General features: G+C 35.1%; 2 protein-coding genes and 1 long non-coding RNA gene across 3 annotated transcripts in view; 2 read left to right on the top strand and 1 right to left on the bottom strand.

Annotated features, from left to right (window-relative positions):
• Positions 1–9073, bottom strand: part of LOC101897195 (integral membrane protein GPR155) — a 59975-nt gene extending 50902 nt beyond the window's left edge. Inside the window, exon 1 of the mRNA XM_059119449.1 lies at positions 7832–9073. Within this exon, the coding sequence (XP_058975432.1) occupies positions 7832–8133 (302 nt within the window). The 5' untranslated portion in view covers positions 8134–9073. The remainder of the gene's footprint in view (positions 1–7831) is intronic.
• On the top strand, positions 8997–9454 carry LOC131801211 (uncharacterized). Its single transcript, XR_009341741.1, has 2 exons — positions 8997–9055; positions 9143–9454. It is a non-coding gene; the product is annotated as an uncharacterized LOC131801211 (long non-coding RNA).
• A 973-nt stretch (positions 9455–10427) lies between these two features.
• LOC101897020 (charged multivesicular body protein 5) lies at positions 10428–12379 on the top strand. Its single transcript, XM_005191570.4, has 4 exons — positions 10428–10618; positions 10691–10842; positions 10902–11301; positions 12104–12379. The coding sequence occupies exons 1-4, from the start codon at positions 10550–10552 to the stop codon at positions 12161–12163; spliced, it is 681 nt and encodes a 226-aa protein (XP_005191627.1). The 5' UTR covers positions 10428–10549; the 3' UTR covers positions 12164–12379.
• The last annotated feature ends 4474 nt before the right edge of the window (positions 12380–16853 follow it).

The raw sequence follows: 16853 nt of genomic DNA, 5'->3' as shown, positions 1-16853 counted from the left end.
TAGTTAGAGTGGAATCGGATATTAATTTTACATTTTATGAGTTAACGGATATTCACCGCGTCGCAGTGGCCGAAAAATGGCTCGGGAGTTGAACTTATCGTAATATTCCATCTGGCAAATTTTGAAAAATGAGCTCGGGGTAAAGCCTTTAAAATTCCAAAAAGTGCAAGACCTTACACTGCAACAGAAAGAAAATAGACTCAAAAGAGCTAAAGAGTTGCTTCCCTTGGACGGAAGTGGTGAACTGCCGAATTTGGTTTTCTCCGATGAGAAATCATTTCTCTCCCAGCAGTTTGTAAACAAACAAAATGATCGTGTTTACTTGCCATCGAAGTCAGCTGAAAATGTGCACCTTCGGTTGGTCACCAGAACTCAAGCCCCGGCCATGGTGATGGTGTGGGCCGCCATGACAGCTGATGGTCGCTCTCGGCTCGTATTAATCGACCAGAATAAATGTCGAATATTATCGCGAAAATATTCTGGATGGTGTATTAAAGCCTTGGACATGCAGACATTTTGGCTGCAGACCTTAGACATTCCTACAGGTCTTAGCACCATCGCTCTCAGCACGCGCCACCCAACAATATTTACAAAATGATGTTCCTCGCTTCATATCCAGCGCACAATGGCAACCAAAATCTCCAGATACCAATCCACTATTGTGTCTGGAGTATTTTGGAAAGCAAGGTTGGCACTAAAAAATACCAAACTGTCGATCACCTTAAGCAAGCGCTTCGCCGGGAATGGGCCAAAATACCGCAGAGCAACATACGGGCAGCGTGTGACGGTTTCATTGGCCGTTTGAAGGCCATAATTCGTGCCAATGGCAACCAATTCAAACAAATCTAAACTTATCCTAAAATTTGAAGCTATTTCCGACATTTTGTTTGCTTTCATTCAATAAAAATTAAAAAAAAAAAATTATGAGGTTTGACTTTATTGCAGATTTTTTATCTCACTCTGTATGTACACTTTTAACATTTTCTAAAAATATTAAAGTTCTCATGTAAATTGAAGGACGCAGTCGATATAGTCCAAAGCTGGCATGTCGCAATATTTATATCATATTTATTTAGGTCCGATACGAAAGGGACAATATTGGCTCATTCTTTCGAAACCTACTCCATAGAGGGTCAACAAATTGAAAAATCATAACAAAAGTCAAAATATATAACCTTTTTTTGCAAATTTTTGAACTTTTGGGTAGAAGGTACCAGAAGGAGGAAATCGATATTCTGCATATGGGAACTCCATATAATTTTGATAATAATATTTCAATCTACCGAATTTTGAGCAATTTGGATACTCCAGAGAGGAGAATTATGGTATGCCAAAGGCAGACATCGACTCCAAATGTCCTAAAGCTGATTTCGTCCAAAAAGATCGGTTTTTTGATACGAATATCATAATGTAATTTCCTTGGGGATGTGCATTTGGTTTTACTCTTTTTCAGGCTTCCCCGTGATCAAAACATAAAGTAAAATCCAAATCGTGTAAATTTTTTCCAAGCCAACCTCTTATTACAATTTCATGCTACTGCATACAATGTATTTCTAATTGCCCGCTGTTAGCTATAAATTTAGACATAAATCATATAATTATTTAACCTATCGTACTATAACAAAAAGCTAAATGAGATTTATTGAACAAAAACACAGGCAAATCAATAAATCGATACATGCAAATTTTGAAACAAAAAATCAATTCAATTTAACTCGAGAGAAGGTATTAAATAGCTTTCAATTTATAACATGAATGGCAAAACAACCGCCAGCCACCAGCCAGATGTCAATGGATGCAAAGTAATTTTTCTTTTTTTTCTCTCTCTGCTCCCCCATAATAACATGTTAAAGGTTACGCCGCACCTCCCCCAAATCGCTTGAAACAAATGCCAGTATTTGAGTCATAATAGGTGGTGGTGGTGATGGTGGTTGTGTCGTTTAAACGGCACCCGGGCAAAACGACAAATCAATAGAACAAAAGTTGTTGTCTCACAGTTCGATTTCCTGTACCGACCGAGTCTATGGCCGAGACATTGCTGCAGTTCCGCTGCGGGAAATACCTACCAATACATGACGACGATTCAATTTACATGTCATGTTCGTTTGTGGTAAACAAATCCCATAGACCCAACTAACAACTTTGTTTTGTTTCGCTATTTACGATATTGGTATTTTGAAATTTAAAAAAAAAAGTTCAAATAACTTTGTCTAAGTTTTGCCGGTTTTTATTGTCTGATTCTCTTTTCCCCACATTACAACAAAATAGCGAAACGAAAATAAAATACCTGAAAAAAAAGACAAACAAACCAAAAGCGAATTTGAAAGTAGGTTTTGATGTTGTTAGCTGAACTATTAGTCAAGGTCAAAGATTTGGCTATAAACACATTTCATATGAAAAAGAAAGGTTTATAGCGTTTAGTTTTAGTTTTTTTTTTCCGAATATTCCAAACATTTCACCTTCACTACCACTCTGCCATGGTTACAAATAAACATTCTTTTGGAAAACGTTTAAGAGGCAATAAAAATTGTCTGCATTACCAATTGCTGGGGAGGTATGAAATGAAAACCACTAAGGAAAAGTCAAAAACCGGGCGGGGCCGACGATATGATATCCTACAAAACAATGCATATTTAGTAGAGCTCCCGTAACAAAAGAATTTATTTGAAGTAGATCATACCACTTATCAATATTTGGCCTTAGAGCAATTATAATTTGCTTTCAGAGGGAACTAATATATGGGAGGCATATCCAATTCTGAATTGATTTTCACTTAATCTGAGGGTCTCCCTCTTTTATACCAATCAACCATGCTATAGAGGAGGCCATAATATCACTTCGAGAAGGATTATATTAAAACAATAGATATCGGAGACGAGTCCCACCAAATGAAAACGTACGTTCCGAAATTCACTTCATTTGGACTGATATTAGCCATTATTTGCACAATAAACCGTAAATCGCAATAAGGATATATATGGGAGCTATATCCAAACCTTAGCTGATCTCGATAAAATTTTGGATAGGTATTTTCCGAGCTCTATAAGACATCTGGTACAAATATCATTGCTTCGAATGCATATTAAAAATGTGAGGGACTTAAACACCAAATCGGATGAAACGTACATATGGGAGCTATAGCTATATCTGAACCGATTTTCACCAAATTCGATGTACTTGATTCTAGAGTGTATTCGTTCGGATGTACTAAAATTCAGGTCATTTGAACTGATATTGACCATTTGGTACACAATTAACGGTTGAAGATATATATGGGAGCTACATCTAAATCTGAACCGATATCGATAGAATTTGGCAAAGGCATTTTCGAGCTCTACAAAATATCTCGTACCAAATATTACTGTTGTGGAGTGCTTAATACGCATGTTAGGGACTTAAAACCCCAAATCGGATGAAACATATGTATGGGAGCTGTAGCTATATCTGAACCGATTTTCCACAAATTTAATGTACTTGCTTGCTAGACTGAGTTCGGTTGGATGTACCAAAATTCAGGTAATTTGGACTGATATTAGCCATTTGGTGCACAATTAAGCCAAAATCGGTTGAAGATATATATGGGAGCTATATCCAAATCTGAACCGTACTTGATAAAATTTGGCAGAGGTATTTTTGGGCTGTATCCGATATCTGGTACCAAATATCATTGTTATGGAGTGCACACAGGATGAGATGAAAAAACTGCCACCAATTTCAGACTGCTCTCATTTCTAAGCCACTCGTCCGACGGCTGTTAAACTTATTCCAGTGTCAGCTCATTATATTGATTACAAGCGTACAAAAGCATTTTGGTGAGAATTTTCCAGAAAAAAAGTTATTCGTGATGGGATACAAGCGTGATAGTGTGATTTCTTTATATTTGGCTGGAAAACCACAAGCGGCTACCGTTAGAGTACTCTAGCATTTAAATGTGAATAAATCTTTTGTGTCTCGTACCATCACTCGTTACCGCGATGCTGGTAGCTTAGACCGACATCAAGGAAGTGGACGGAAGAAAACAGCAACATCAGCAGAAATGGTTCCAAAAGTAAAGAAAAGACTCGATCGAAACCCGAGTCGCAAAAGAGCTAAAGAGTTGCAACGCTTGGCCGAAAGTGGTGAACTGCCGAATTTAGTTTTCTCCGATGAGAAAATATTTGTTGTCCAACATTCCAACAGGACTGGGCATCATCGCACTCAGCACGCGCCACCCAAGAATGGTTACAAAATGAGGTTCCTCGATTCATGTTCAGCGCACAATGGCCACCAAAATCTCCGGATACCAATCCATTGGTCTTTTGTGTCCGAAGTATTTAGGAAAGCAAGGTTGGCCGTTTGAAGGCCATAATTCGTGCCAAATGTGACCAATTCGACCAAATCTAAACTTATACTAAAATTTGATGCTATTACCGACATTTTTTGCTTTAATTCTGTAAAATTAAAAAAAAGTAAAGATTATGGCGTTTGACTTTGTTGCAGTTTTTTATCTTACCCTGTATGGGAGCTATAGCTAAATCTGAACAGATTTTCATTGGGTCAAAAAATAATGTTTGGAAAAAATTATCTCATCGGATAATACATGCGAGCTGCTTTTAATTCAAAAAATTCATGGACGGACAGACGGACTGAAATGCATAAATCGACTCAGAAAGTGATTCTATGAAGTTCCTCAAAAGTTCCCACAAGGAGGAAATAGGAGCATTTATAAATATGGCCGATATCACAAAATGCATGAATCTTTTCTCTCTTAAAAAAGGTCGAAAAAAATAAAATAAAAAATAATTGGAATATAAATATATCCAAACCAATAAATTGCTTCAGAGATGAAGTTTATTGTTCAGGTTCATGGTCAATTTGCTAACTGACAAGGAATGCATTCAGTCACTGTGTCTACAAACGGAGATAAGAATTTGTTTTTTTTTTTTTTTTTTTTTTTTTTTTGCAGTCATTCACCGATTGAATTTGCCATACATTCATCCACATCGAGGCAATCAATCATTATATCACCATGGATTTGATTTCCAAAGCGCCTCTTTATTTGTGCGATAATAACAAACAATTAAAAATAAATTTGGCGAAACGGATTATACAATAAAAGCTTGTAATATTGTGTCACGAAGGGCTAATCATAAGGGGAGGGAATATTGCATTTTTAAAATCCATTTTTGTGATGGAAGGAAAGTTCGAAAACGATATTTTGGTCATAGACAAAGGATGAATTTGAAGTAGGCTTTCCATCCTAGGGTAGAAGTTAGCAAAAGACCATCAAAATATGTCATAGGTCTATGATTCTAGGCTGACAATCCAGAAAGATAGGACGACCGCGTTAAAGGCTTTAAATATTGATTTTGAAATTGAAAAAATTTTGATCGAAATGAAAAGAATACGGACGTTCAAATATTCTGGCGCGTTTAGCAACCACAGGGAACCAGTTAAGTTGGAAAGATAACAAGTGTGTCTGTTGAAATCAAACTGCAAAGTTTCAAATGAAACCAGGTCAAAGCGTTCCAAAAACAAGTTAAAAGTATCCGTCGGTTTTGCGGACAGATGTATACCCTCAGCCAATGTTCGATTATTCAAATATATTTTGACTTTTGCAAAGATTATTAAATTTGTGAAGTAGGTTCCAATGGAATGGACCAATATTGTCCAATTCATAGGGGACCGAAATAAATAGGTTACAATAATTGCGACGAGCCAGAATTCGACTTGTTTCGCATGTTTTGAAATATAAAAATATTGAAATTGACGACCATTTGTGGGTGAGGTACTAGAAGGTGTTCGCAGATATATATCATCTTCACAATAGATCTTGTGTTAACAAAAATGCTTGTATGTGTGAAAGTTGATGACAGTTGTATGCTTATTTCGCTTTCTTTGAGCGTTTTGTTGTTCAAAATCTGGATCCCTTTGTGGGGAGGTACAAGAAGAAATAGTCCGATCACTTCCATCTTCATAACAGGTATTGTGTGGATAAAAATATTGAGATTTGAAAAGTCTGAATGGAATCGGATATTAATTTCACGTATTATGGGTATTCCCAATTTTCACCCTTTGTGGGGGAGGTACCAGAAGGAGTAGACCGATATATCCCATCTTCACAGCAGATCTTGTGTTGGTAGAAATAATGGGATGTGTGAAATATGAGGAGAACCGGATACTTATTTCGGATTTTATTACCGTTTTGGTTATTCACAACTGTAACCCTTTGTGGGCGAGGTACCAGAAGGTATGGGTAGATCTCTACCATCGTTATAACAGATCTTGCGTTGATGGAAATATGAGATGTATCAAATCTGAATGGAATCGGATGTTAATTTCGCGTTTTATGAGGTTCATGAATGTTGAAAATGTTGGCCCTTTGTGAGGGAGGTGCCAGAAGGAGTGGACCGATATATTCCATCTTCACACCAGAGCTTGGGTTAATAATGATATTGTGATGTGTGTTATTTGAAGGCAATCGGACTTCTACATCACATTTTATAAGAGTTATAATTGTTCAAAATGTTGACCCTTTGTGAGGGAGGTAATTGATGGAGTTGACCGATATAGTCCATTTTCGCACCTGACCTAGCACTTGTGCAAATATTATAATTCACAAAGTTGGAGCAAAATCGGATTATCCTTTTTTTCTGTGGGGAGGTACCAGAAGGTGTGGACCGATATTGCCCATCTCCGAATTCGATATAAGTTTGACAATAATATTACGTTTACCAAGTTTGGACCAAATCGGATACACCCTTCGAGAGTTATCGTGCGCACCAGACAGACAGACGGACATCACTTGTACGACTCCAAATGTCCTGAAATGGAGTTGGTCCAAAGAGACCTATGGTCTAAATCCGTTATTCCGATGAGGCACGTAGCCATATGGCTGTGGGTGTAAAAAGGACTTACTTGTAGATATTACCATACAAATTGTATGCAGTAAAAATGATTTGATCCTAAGCTAATTTTTGGGCCCAATATTAGGGATGAGCTCACAAGAAACACGGCGTTGGAAAAGTCGGGGGAGAGTACTTTCAGCAAATTCAATTTTTTCCAATGAAACATTGTAATTTGTAAAAATTTTTGTTACTAGAATTCGCCAAATTTCTGCAACATAGGGCGTTTTGCAAATTCATGCCGAGTAAATTTCTTCTCGTCAATCACCTGCAACTCTTCTTTACTCCGGTGAATCGTTTGTCCGCAAACAACTTTAGAACATTTTTATTCTGGAATTTGCAAACCTTATCTTTATTTTTATTTAATAAAGTACTACATTTATGCGCGCTTGATTTCTTTCTATGGCGAACCAATTGTTCTTTTCTGAAAAATCAGCTGATTGATCCATGTCTTTGTAACGATCCCTTCATTATGCCTTTTGCAATGTACTCACACAAGAGAAGAGCAACTACCTTACTCTCTCAGAAAGAAACAGCAAAACAATTCCTGTTGGAAAAGTAAACAGAGAGACCTTTTTCATGGGAAAAATGCTTTCATTTAATGCCCACATATTTATGATGAGAAATAGTAGAAGAATTAATGAAGAACCCACTTTACGGAATCTACCCGGAAGCTCCATGGAATTAGGTCTAACGGAAGTCGGTGGAGCTCTCATAAAATCTTATTGAAATGTGTACTTTGAAGAAAATCTTAAATTTGATTTAGAAACAATAATGCTAATTAAAATTAAATCATTTTTCAAAAATTTATTTGCGATTACTACTGTGTGGATTTTTTCTAGAGAAGGTGCTCCATATGGATGTTGGCGACTTTATCTAAATTTGTTCCCTTATTTAACTCTCTAAAGAGTCTATAAGAACTTATTTAAATTTTTTCCAAAACTTACCCACAAATAATGATACCAAAGCACTGGACCAATGCAGGATAGAAATTGTTCATCGAGACGGTAGAATCATGATCTGGTGCCACAGTAGTGGAGGTGGTAGATGCCATCTCAGCCGCACTTAAACTGGCGGCATTCTCCACTGTTGTAGCCATTGTCGACAATATGTTTTGCATTATGGAATGGGCCGTGGTTGTTGCCTCATCGTCCATCATCTCTTCATCATCGGGCTCCACAATATTTCCCAAATTTGCATAAATTGTTTCATCACCATGTAGAGCAGCCAAAATCATGGAACTTTCCATAATAGCCCAGCCAACAAGTGAAGGGGTGGAGAGGTGACGAAAACAAAAACTCCAACGAAACAACAGTTAACTAGGGGTAGTATTGCACGTTTCGTGTCGATGTCACACAGCCGCCACGGAAGTAATGTGTATCGTGCAGTGTTTGTTGCCCCCTTTCGCTAGTACGTGGGTGTTTTTGGTACTTGTAAGCGAAATTGTGGGCTATGTGTGTGTCGCACTATTCGTATATTTGTGATATTTGTAATGAAGGTAAAAGTTTGGCAAAAATTCCCATTGGTTTCTAACGACAATTTGCGAGTAACTGCGTCATTGTGTGATTTCAGTGATATGTGTAGACTTCTACGTGTGGTCCCAGCTATGTCAGCAGTTGCTTTATTTGTGATTCTTTGTGAACTTTGTTAATTTGTTTGAGAATAAAATGTATAACAAACAAGTGGGTGAAGACAGCCAACGAACGACAAACGTCACAGAATGAAATTCCAAACAAAGAGATGGTTGGTTGGTTGGTGGTGGTAATGAACAAACAGAAGAACCTTAGTCGAATGACATTCAGCTGCCTTGAATTTACTTTTGTCTCCCCTAATACTTATGGAACATGCTCTGAGCTGGCAAATATTGCTTTTGTTTGTAAAAAATATTTATTTATCTTGGGTTTTTTTTGCTATTTTAAGACACTTGTTTTTTTCACTTGAGCAAATTTCACATTTTCATTTCCTCTTGACAGGGGATGAGAGCTTATTTTCCTTAATTCCTTTGCACTTTATTACACTATTTTCATTTAAATTTATTTTATATTTGTTTTTTTTTTCGTAATTACCGAACGTTTTATTCTTCTATTTCTTTAGAATATATATTTGTTTAATATGTATAAATAATATTAAATATTTATTTTTCTTTTCACCGTGCTCTATGTGTGTGTCAAGTAAGTTCGGTGTTCACTTTGAATTTGACAGAATTTGACAAGTTTGCAATTGGTTTTATCAGCTGTTCTTTTGTTTTCGACTTTTAGAACTGTCAGACAATAGGAAGAATGCCAAATTCTGTGAATGGGAGAGAATGAAGGAATGCCAGTTTCTGCGAATTAACGAATCAAAGAATATGAAATTGTGAGAATACGAAAGAAGATGAAATTCTGATACGGGTGTTGCCATACAATAAAATGTGATACGGCATTGCCAGTCTTAAAAACAGCTTAATGATGAGAAAGGTCACAAAAATGGACCAATGAAATTAATTTTTTATAAGGGCAAAGGCAAATAACAAATAAATATGGATTATTTTAAAAATATTTTTCAAGGACCTTAAGGCCAATAAACTTGAATTTTTAAAGAATATTTTTTTCAAGCACAAACTAAACGTGGATTTCTTAAAAAATATTTTTTCAATGACCAACTAAACGTCGATTTTTTTAAGAATATTTTTTAAAGACCAACTAAACGTGGATTTTTTAAAGAATATTTTTTCAAAGACCAACTAAACGTAGATTTTTTAAAGAATACTTTTTCAAAGGCCAACTAAACGTGGATTTTTTAAAGAATATTTTTTAGGTCCAACTAAACGTGGATTTTTTAAAGAATATTTTTTAGGTCCAACTAAACGTGGATTTTTTAAAGAACATTTTTTTAGGACCAACTAAACGCGGATTTTTTAAGAATATTTATTCAAGGACGAAATAAACGTGGATTTTTAAGGAATAGTTTTTCAAGAACCAAGAGGCCAATAAACGTAGATTTGTTAAAAAATAGTTTTTTTTTAGGACCAAGAGGCCAAGAAATATGGATTTTTTGAAAAAATATTGTTTTTGTACCAAACGTGGATTTTTAAAAAAAATATTGTTTTTGGGACCAAACGTAGATTTTTTAAAAAAAGTATTGTTTTTGGTACTAAACGTGGATTTTTAAAAAATATATTATTTTTCAAAAAATATTGTTTTTGGGACCAAACGTAGATTTTTTAAAAAAAGTATTGTTTTTGGTACTAAACGTGGATTTTTAAAAAATATATTATTTTTCAAAAAATATTGTTTTTGGGACCAAACGTGGATGTTTTAAAAAATATTTATTTTTGACCAAACTTGGACTTCTTAATGAATATTTGTTCAAATACCAACTAAAAGTGTTTTTTTTTGCAAGCACCAACCGACCAATATACTTGGGGTGACTTGTTCTGTCTTATAGAACCCTTGTCACTGAAGTTTGTTTTTTGCTTTGATTTCAACGTTGTCATTTGTTTCTGTTTTCTCTTTTTCCATTATATGCCGCCGTCGAAAAAAATCGTTCAGCTTCGTTGTTTGGGACGTCAGAAAATTAGTCATCTTTGTTCTAAACTGGCTGTGTATAAATCAAACAAATCAATTAATACTCTCTAATTAATTTATTACTATCTTTTTAATAATTATTTTATAAAAGCCAATAAGATGAATCGTTTGTTTGGCCGAGGAAAGGAAAAGGTGCCCCCACCCAACATTAATGACTGCATCAAGGGGGTAAGCACAGAAAAATCCAATGAGAAAATCTGAAAAAAATTCCATTGTTTTCAATTGTTTATTTATTGGCAGGTTGATGAACGCGCAGCTAACATTGAGGAAAAAGTTAATAAATTGGAAAATGAACTGCGTAAATATCGTGAACAAATGTCCAAGATGCGTGAGGGACCGGCCAAGAATTCTGTCAAACAAAAGGCAATGCGTGTGCTGAAACAGAAGAAGGCGTAAGAGCTACTCAATGCATTTATATTTCCTATAAATAATGATTTTATATATCCTTTAGCTATGAACAACAAGTTGAAGCCTTGCGCAATCAATCGTTCAACATGGAACAGGCCAATTATGCTGCACAATCCTTGAAGGATACCCAGGCCACTGTGGTGGCCATGAAGGCTGGTGTCAAGCAAATGCAAAAGGAATTCAAGAAAATCAATATTGAGGAGATTGAAGATATCCATGATGATATGGCCGATATGTTGGAACAAGCCGATGACGTGCAAGAGGTCATGGGTCGTACTTATGGCATGCCCGAGGTTGATGATGATGAACTGGAAGCTGAATTGGCTGCTTTGGGAGATGAAATTGCCCTAGATGATGATACTAGCTATTTGGATGATGTTGTCAAAGCACCTTCCGCTCCCGATCGTGAGCCGGGAGCTGATAGTCTGGTACCGGGTAATAAGGTAATGTATATGAATGGATTTTCTTTTGGGTATTCTCAAAAAACTAACTTTATTTGAGTGGAAGGAGTGGGTAAATGTGATATGATGTGATTGTGACAGATTCGGAGAGACAATTGTGTAGAGTAGGGCAATACAAAATTCAAAAGTCTCTTTGGCTTGATAGGCTTCACCACATATAACATTATGACGGATGCAGTCAAAGGTGACAAATGACGATTTTCAGGCAACAATTCTTGCTTTCAAGACCTGATACCTGATTGCAAGGAAGCTGTCATGCACATACGAAGCTTCATTAAGCTTTCTTCTTTAATGGGGGACTCATCTGCGAGATTTTTTGTATCAAAGTGACTAGACTTTTTTTGCTCTGAATCATTGCCCAATTAATATTCAAAATAAATGATTAAGCCAAATTGTTTCCTCATATCAGAGGTCATCAAAAAATATGTGCAAACATTTTTAGGCCTTAGAGACACAGGAGGCCTACGGAGACTAAAAATTTCCATGCTTACAAAATATTTCTATAAATGTTTTTAGGGCTCTGCGCAGTTTAAACGAGTTTTCTATAAAATTATGTAGTCTTAGCTCAAAAAGACAAATCCATAGATCTTTTTTACCACCTATTTTGCAATAGATGAATCATTATCCATGAGATTTGCCGGGTCAAACTGATTAGACATTCTCTCAGAATTATTATTTAATTATTTTATTTATTTTTTTATTTTATATTTTTAGTTTTTAATTAATCAATTGATTTTTCAAATAAATAATTTTCCAATAATAATCGATTTATTTCTCTTTTCAGAGCGGCATCGAAACGGACGAATTTGGTCTGCCCAAAGTACCTACCTCGGTGAAAACATAATTATTGCGATCTTTTTGTTTTTAAATGTGTAATGTAATGTATTAAGAATTATTTGATGTAACCTCTAGTGTATCGCTTTTATAACAAACAAAAAGATGTTCTAGTGTTTAGAAATGACAGCACTTTTTAATTGCTATATTTTGGCTTTAACCCGATGAATTGTTTATATTTAAGTTGGAATTTACTTTTATATAATAAAAAAAATCACTCAGAAAATTATATTCTCTAAATTCAATCACCATAAATATATTCAGTCTCCTGTCCAATTGCCGCAGTAGAATATTCTCCAGCATTAACTCAAACATATTTTTAACAGCTTATTTAAAATCACCTTTTATACAAACCTGTCTGCCACAAAAACAAAAGAAAATACGGAGCAAGTTGAGTTTAGGGGCTATGCTCGGATCATTTTGAAATTTTTACCGCAGGTAGGTATTTGTAACCTGATTACGGCAATGTAATTTTTTTGTGGGGGAAATACCCGGTTACCCGGTTATTCGACCCAAAAGTTCGAATATAACATCCGGTTTGTATCCGGTTCTACGTAACCGATATCAATAAAATGGGTATCATTTGAAAGCTTATGAAAATACCTATCCAACAAGTGGTCATATGACGGGGTTGCTGGAACCGGTTTCGGAGAAATTTAGGAAAATTTGCATTTTTGTATGAGTACTTTTTGAAAAACCTATAAAAACTCGAAAACGGACCCATTATAGGGTCTTAAAATCTATACACTATATTATAGCTAACACTATTGCCTTTCCAAAATGGTGTCATATGTGTTGATATATTTTGTGGTTCCGTGGATATAAGAGATAGAATTCATTAAATTATATTTTTCTCCAGTCTAGATGCATTTGACTTTGACCTTTATAGCTTTTTTAAGCAACCGGCCTTCGGCCGGGGCTTAAGATTTTCTCCTCTGGGGTATGTCCAACACCGGCTACGCGATCCATAGTTTTTCTAAAAATTGTACATTTTGTAAGCAACCGGCCTTCGGCCGGGGCTTAAGATTTTCTCCTCTGGGGTATGTCCAACACCGGCTACGCGATCCATAGTTTTTCTAAAAATTGTACATTTTGTAAGTAGCCGGCCTTCGGCCGGGGCTTAAGATTTTCTCCTCTAGGGTATGTCCAACAACGGCTACGCGATCCATAGTTTTTCTAAAAATTGTAATTTTTGTAAGTAGCCGGCCTTCGGCCGGGGCTTAAGATTTTCTCCTCTAGGGTATGTCCAACACCAGCTACGCGATCCATAGTTTTTCTAAAAATTGTAATTTTTGTAAGTAGCGGGCCTTCGGCCGGGGCTTAAGATTTTCTCCTCTGGGGTATGTCCAACACCGGCTACGCGATCAATAGTTTCCTAAAAACTGTAGTTTTCGAAAGTAGCCGGCCTTCGGCCGGGGCTTAAGATTTTCTCCTCTGGGGTATGTCCAACACCGGCTACGCGATCCATAGTTTTTCTAAAAATTGTAATTTTTGTAAGTAGCCGGCCTTCGACCGGGGCTTAAGATTTTCTCCTCTGGGATATGTCCAACACCGACTACGCGATCCATAATATTCTAACAACACCAAATTAAAAACAAAGCAGATTAACAAGAACGTTAAACCCGACACAAAACTTGGGTTCACTCAAACTGCTTTCATAAGTAACGACTTTAAAAGTCAATATCTTCGGAACTACAAAAGATATCAACACATATGACACCATTTTGGAAAGGCAATAGTGTTAGCTATAATATTGTGTACAGATTTTAAGGCCCTATAATGGGTCCATTTTCGAGTTTTTATGGGTTTTTCAAAAATTACTCATACAAAAATGCACATTTTCCTAAATTTCTCCGAAACAGGTTCCAATTGCCCCGTCATATGACCACTTGTTGGATAGATATTTTCATAAGCTTTCAAATGATACCCATATTATTGATATCGGTTACGTAGAACCGGATATAAACCGGATGTTGTATCCGAACTTTTGGGTCGAATAACCGGGTAACCGGGTATTTCCCCCACAAAAAAATTATATTGCCGTAATCAGGTTACAAATACCTACCTGCGGTAAAAATTTCAGGTCAATCCAAGCATAGCCCCTAAACTCAACTTATGCCGAAAATACAATTCCTTTATAGGTTTTTGAAAAATAATTAAAATAACATTTTATTTATTATTTTTCTATTTTTAATATTTTCATATTTAATTTTATTTAGAACAGCAATTCCTCTCTTTTTAATTTAAAATAGATAAATAAACAAGATGTTATAATTAACATCAATATTATGTTTTTTTCTAAACGAGATCCTACACTGAAAATTTTCATGAAAGCAAATCGAGCTTATCTTCTTGCCATAAACTTAGGTTGCTTCCATAAAAACTTTCTTCTGTGAGGTTGTAGATTTCGAGTAACTTGTTTTGTTAGAATTTAGGAAGACTTTTTATTTATACATTTTTTTATTTTATATATATCATTTTTTTAATAATACTTTTATTTTCGAGGTGTGGTATTGATTGTATGCAGAATTTATGTATTTTTTATTATAAAATAACAACCACATTTATTTCTTTGTTTTGTAATCCATCATCAATGTAACCTATAGATATTTTAGAGAAATCCTAAGCCAATTTAGGGGTTGGATTCTTGTTTAGGTATACAATTTTTTTGTGTTATTGGACATTCAATTGTTTCCCCCTCTAATTTGTAATTATTATTTTGTTTGCTATCTACAATTATATTCTAATATTTAAAAAAACTACGGATTATTTGTGCTAACCTAATAAACGAATACTACCGAAACTGAAGTCAAAACGAAAGTTGCTTGGTGCAATCGCCAAAGTAATTATTTTTTTAGCACGACATGGACGTTATATTCTTCGGAGACAATTTTTGTAAATAATATTGTCAAGTTAAAAGTAGTAGTAGATACCTTTTGTTGCATACATGTGAAAATATACGATTACATGCAACCCGGATACAACCCTGAATTTTTAAAATGTAAAAAGTTGAAGATACGAAGCCAACCTGACAAGGCGTACTAGTTTAAGCTCGTATAATTGATTTTAATAAACGTTTGTGAATTCTTAATTTAATATAAAAACGGTCGTTGTATTTCATTTGAGTATACGGAAACCAACAGACTTCAATCGATCACTTGACAATATTTTAATTGAATAGTTATTGAATGGAAGTGCAAGGTCTGAGTATGTCTCGAAACAAGGCCGATTGACGAAATTCAAAATGTAACCATAATTACAGGAAAAACTCCGCTAGATTATGAAAGTAGAGCTAAGAATAGTGTCTTCTACTCTATGTGTGTATTGGCCTTTTGAAATTGAGGCTTGACTTTTTTTTTTTAAAATGACTAACAACTTAGAAACGTTTAAAATTAACAGTCAAAAAAGCAAACGTACAACCAAACCCCTCGGAAAAATCTATTAAATTATGAAAGTAGAGCTAGGAGTAGAAGACATGCGTATCGACGCAGTGAAAAGTTTACATCCCACAGTAACCCAAATAGAGGAGACAAGTTCCCACCTCTTGAATATTTTTTTGGAAATTTTGGATTTAAGATTCCTTGGAATACTTAAAGTTTAGACATATATTGTCTTAGCCAATATCACAGATAAAAAAGATTATTTTGATCGAAAAATTGTGTCTTTTTGGAGCAGTATCAAAAAACTGGTTAAAAGCTCCCTTTAAGCGGATTCGTAGCAAGTCAAAATATTTTACAATTCTATTTGTCATAAAATTCCGCTATAGTTTCAAGAAGACATCAAAAGTCTAAAGCTTATCTAAACGCCAGGAATTTGTAAACATTAAAAACACACTTCAGGGTTAAAACCGCACTTCATGTCGGAGTTTGCAAAAATCTCGGACAGAACTTGATTTTGAAAGAATGATGTCAAAGACAAAAATATTCTGCATCAAATTCTACTATAAGTCAGCAAACAAAAGAAATTTCCATTGTAAATTTATATAAAGAAAATATTTGTTTTAATTTTGAAACAAAAAAAAAACGTGAAAATATATCCTAAATTTTTAATCAATTTTATATCGGTTTTCCAGATTTTTATAAATTTTTCAAAATAGACCATTTATCGTTTTGAAGAAAATTACATTCCAAATTTATTTATTAAAAATGAAAATTATGTGTTTACGCTTTTTCTGCTAATTTCAATCCAATCTAAGTCATTTCTAATCCAATCTAAATCAAAATCTCCCTTGAAACTTCATTTTTTTGGCAAAGTGACAAGGGGAGAAATATTCTAAACCTAATTTCATTATGAGTTTCTGAGCAAAAGATTTGTGCAATTTTAATTTTTATTTGAAAAAAAAATATAGGGCTATCAAAAAAAAATTTTTTTGGAAATTCTTGTGGCTTCAGCTTTTTCACTTTGTCGTAGCGCCATCCAGTTGAAACCAAATGTTGCCAATGTCCCCACTTCAATTTTTGTGAAAAAAAGCTCGATCAACATGGCCCGATAACGTAACGGCTACTCCTTGCTCATTATACCCTACACCACACTGTGGTACAGGGTATTATTTCTTTGTGCATGTGTTTGTAACATGCAGAAGGAAACGAAATAGACCCATAGTTCCTTTTGAGGATATCCATAGAATTTCTTCTGAGTCGGAATAATTTTTTACACAAATCATTTATTTGGCCCAAGGACGAGCCCTATTGGGCTCAATT

The sequence above is a fragment of the Musca domestica genome, unplaced genomic scaffold (assembly GCF_030504385.1).
Source record: "Musca domestica strain aabys unplaced genomic scaffold, Musca_domestica.polishedcontigs.V.1.1 15, whole genome shotgun sequence".
In the NCBI taxonomy this organism is placed as follows: Eukaryota; Metazoa; Arthropoda; class Insecta; order Diptera; family Muscidae; genus Musca; species Musca domestica.
Note: the sequence above shows the minus strand (reverse complement) of the source record. Positions and strands in the feature narration are given on the sequence as shown.

Bases quoted from the DNA above. Each gene is read 5' to 3' on its own strand.
- LOC101897020 (XM_005191570.4), top strand. From the start codon at position 10,550: ATGAATCGTTTGTTTGGCCGAGGAAAGGAAAAGGTGCCCCCACCCAAC. The intron at 10,619-10,690 runs GTAAGCACAGAA...ATTTATTGGCAG, and splicing joins TTAATGACTGCATCAAGGGG to GTTGATGAACGCGCAGCTAA. The intron at 10,843-10,901 runs GTAAGAGCTACT...TATATCCTTTAG, and splicing joins GTGCTGAAACAGAAGAAGGC to CTATGAACAACAAGTTGAAG.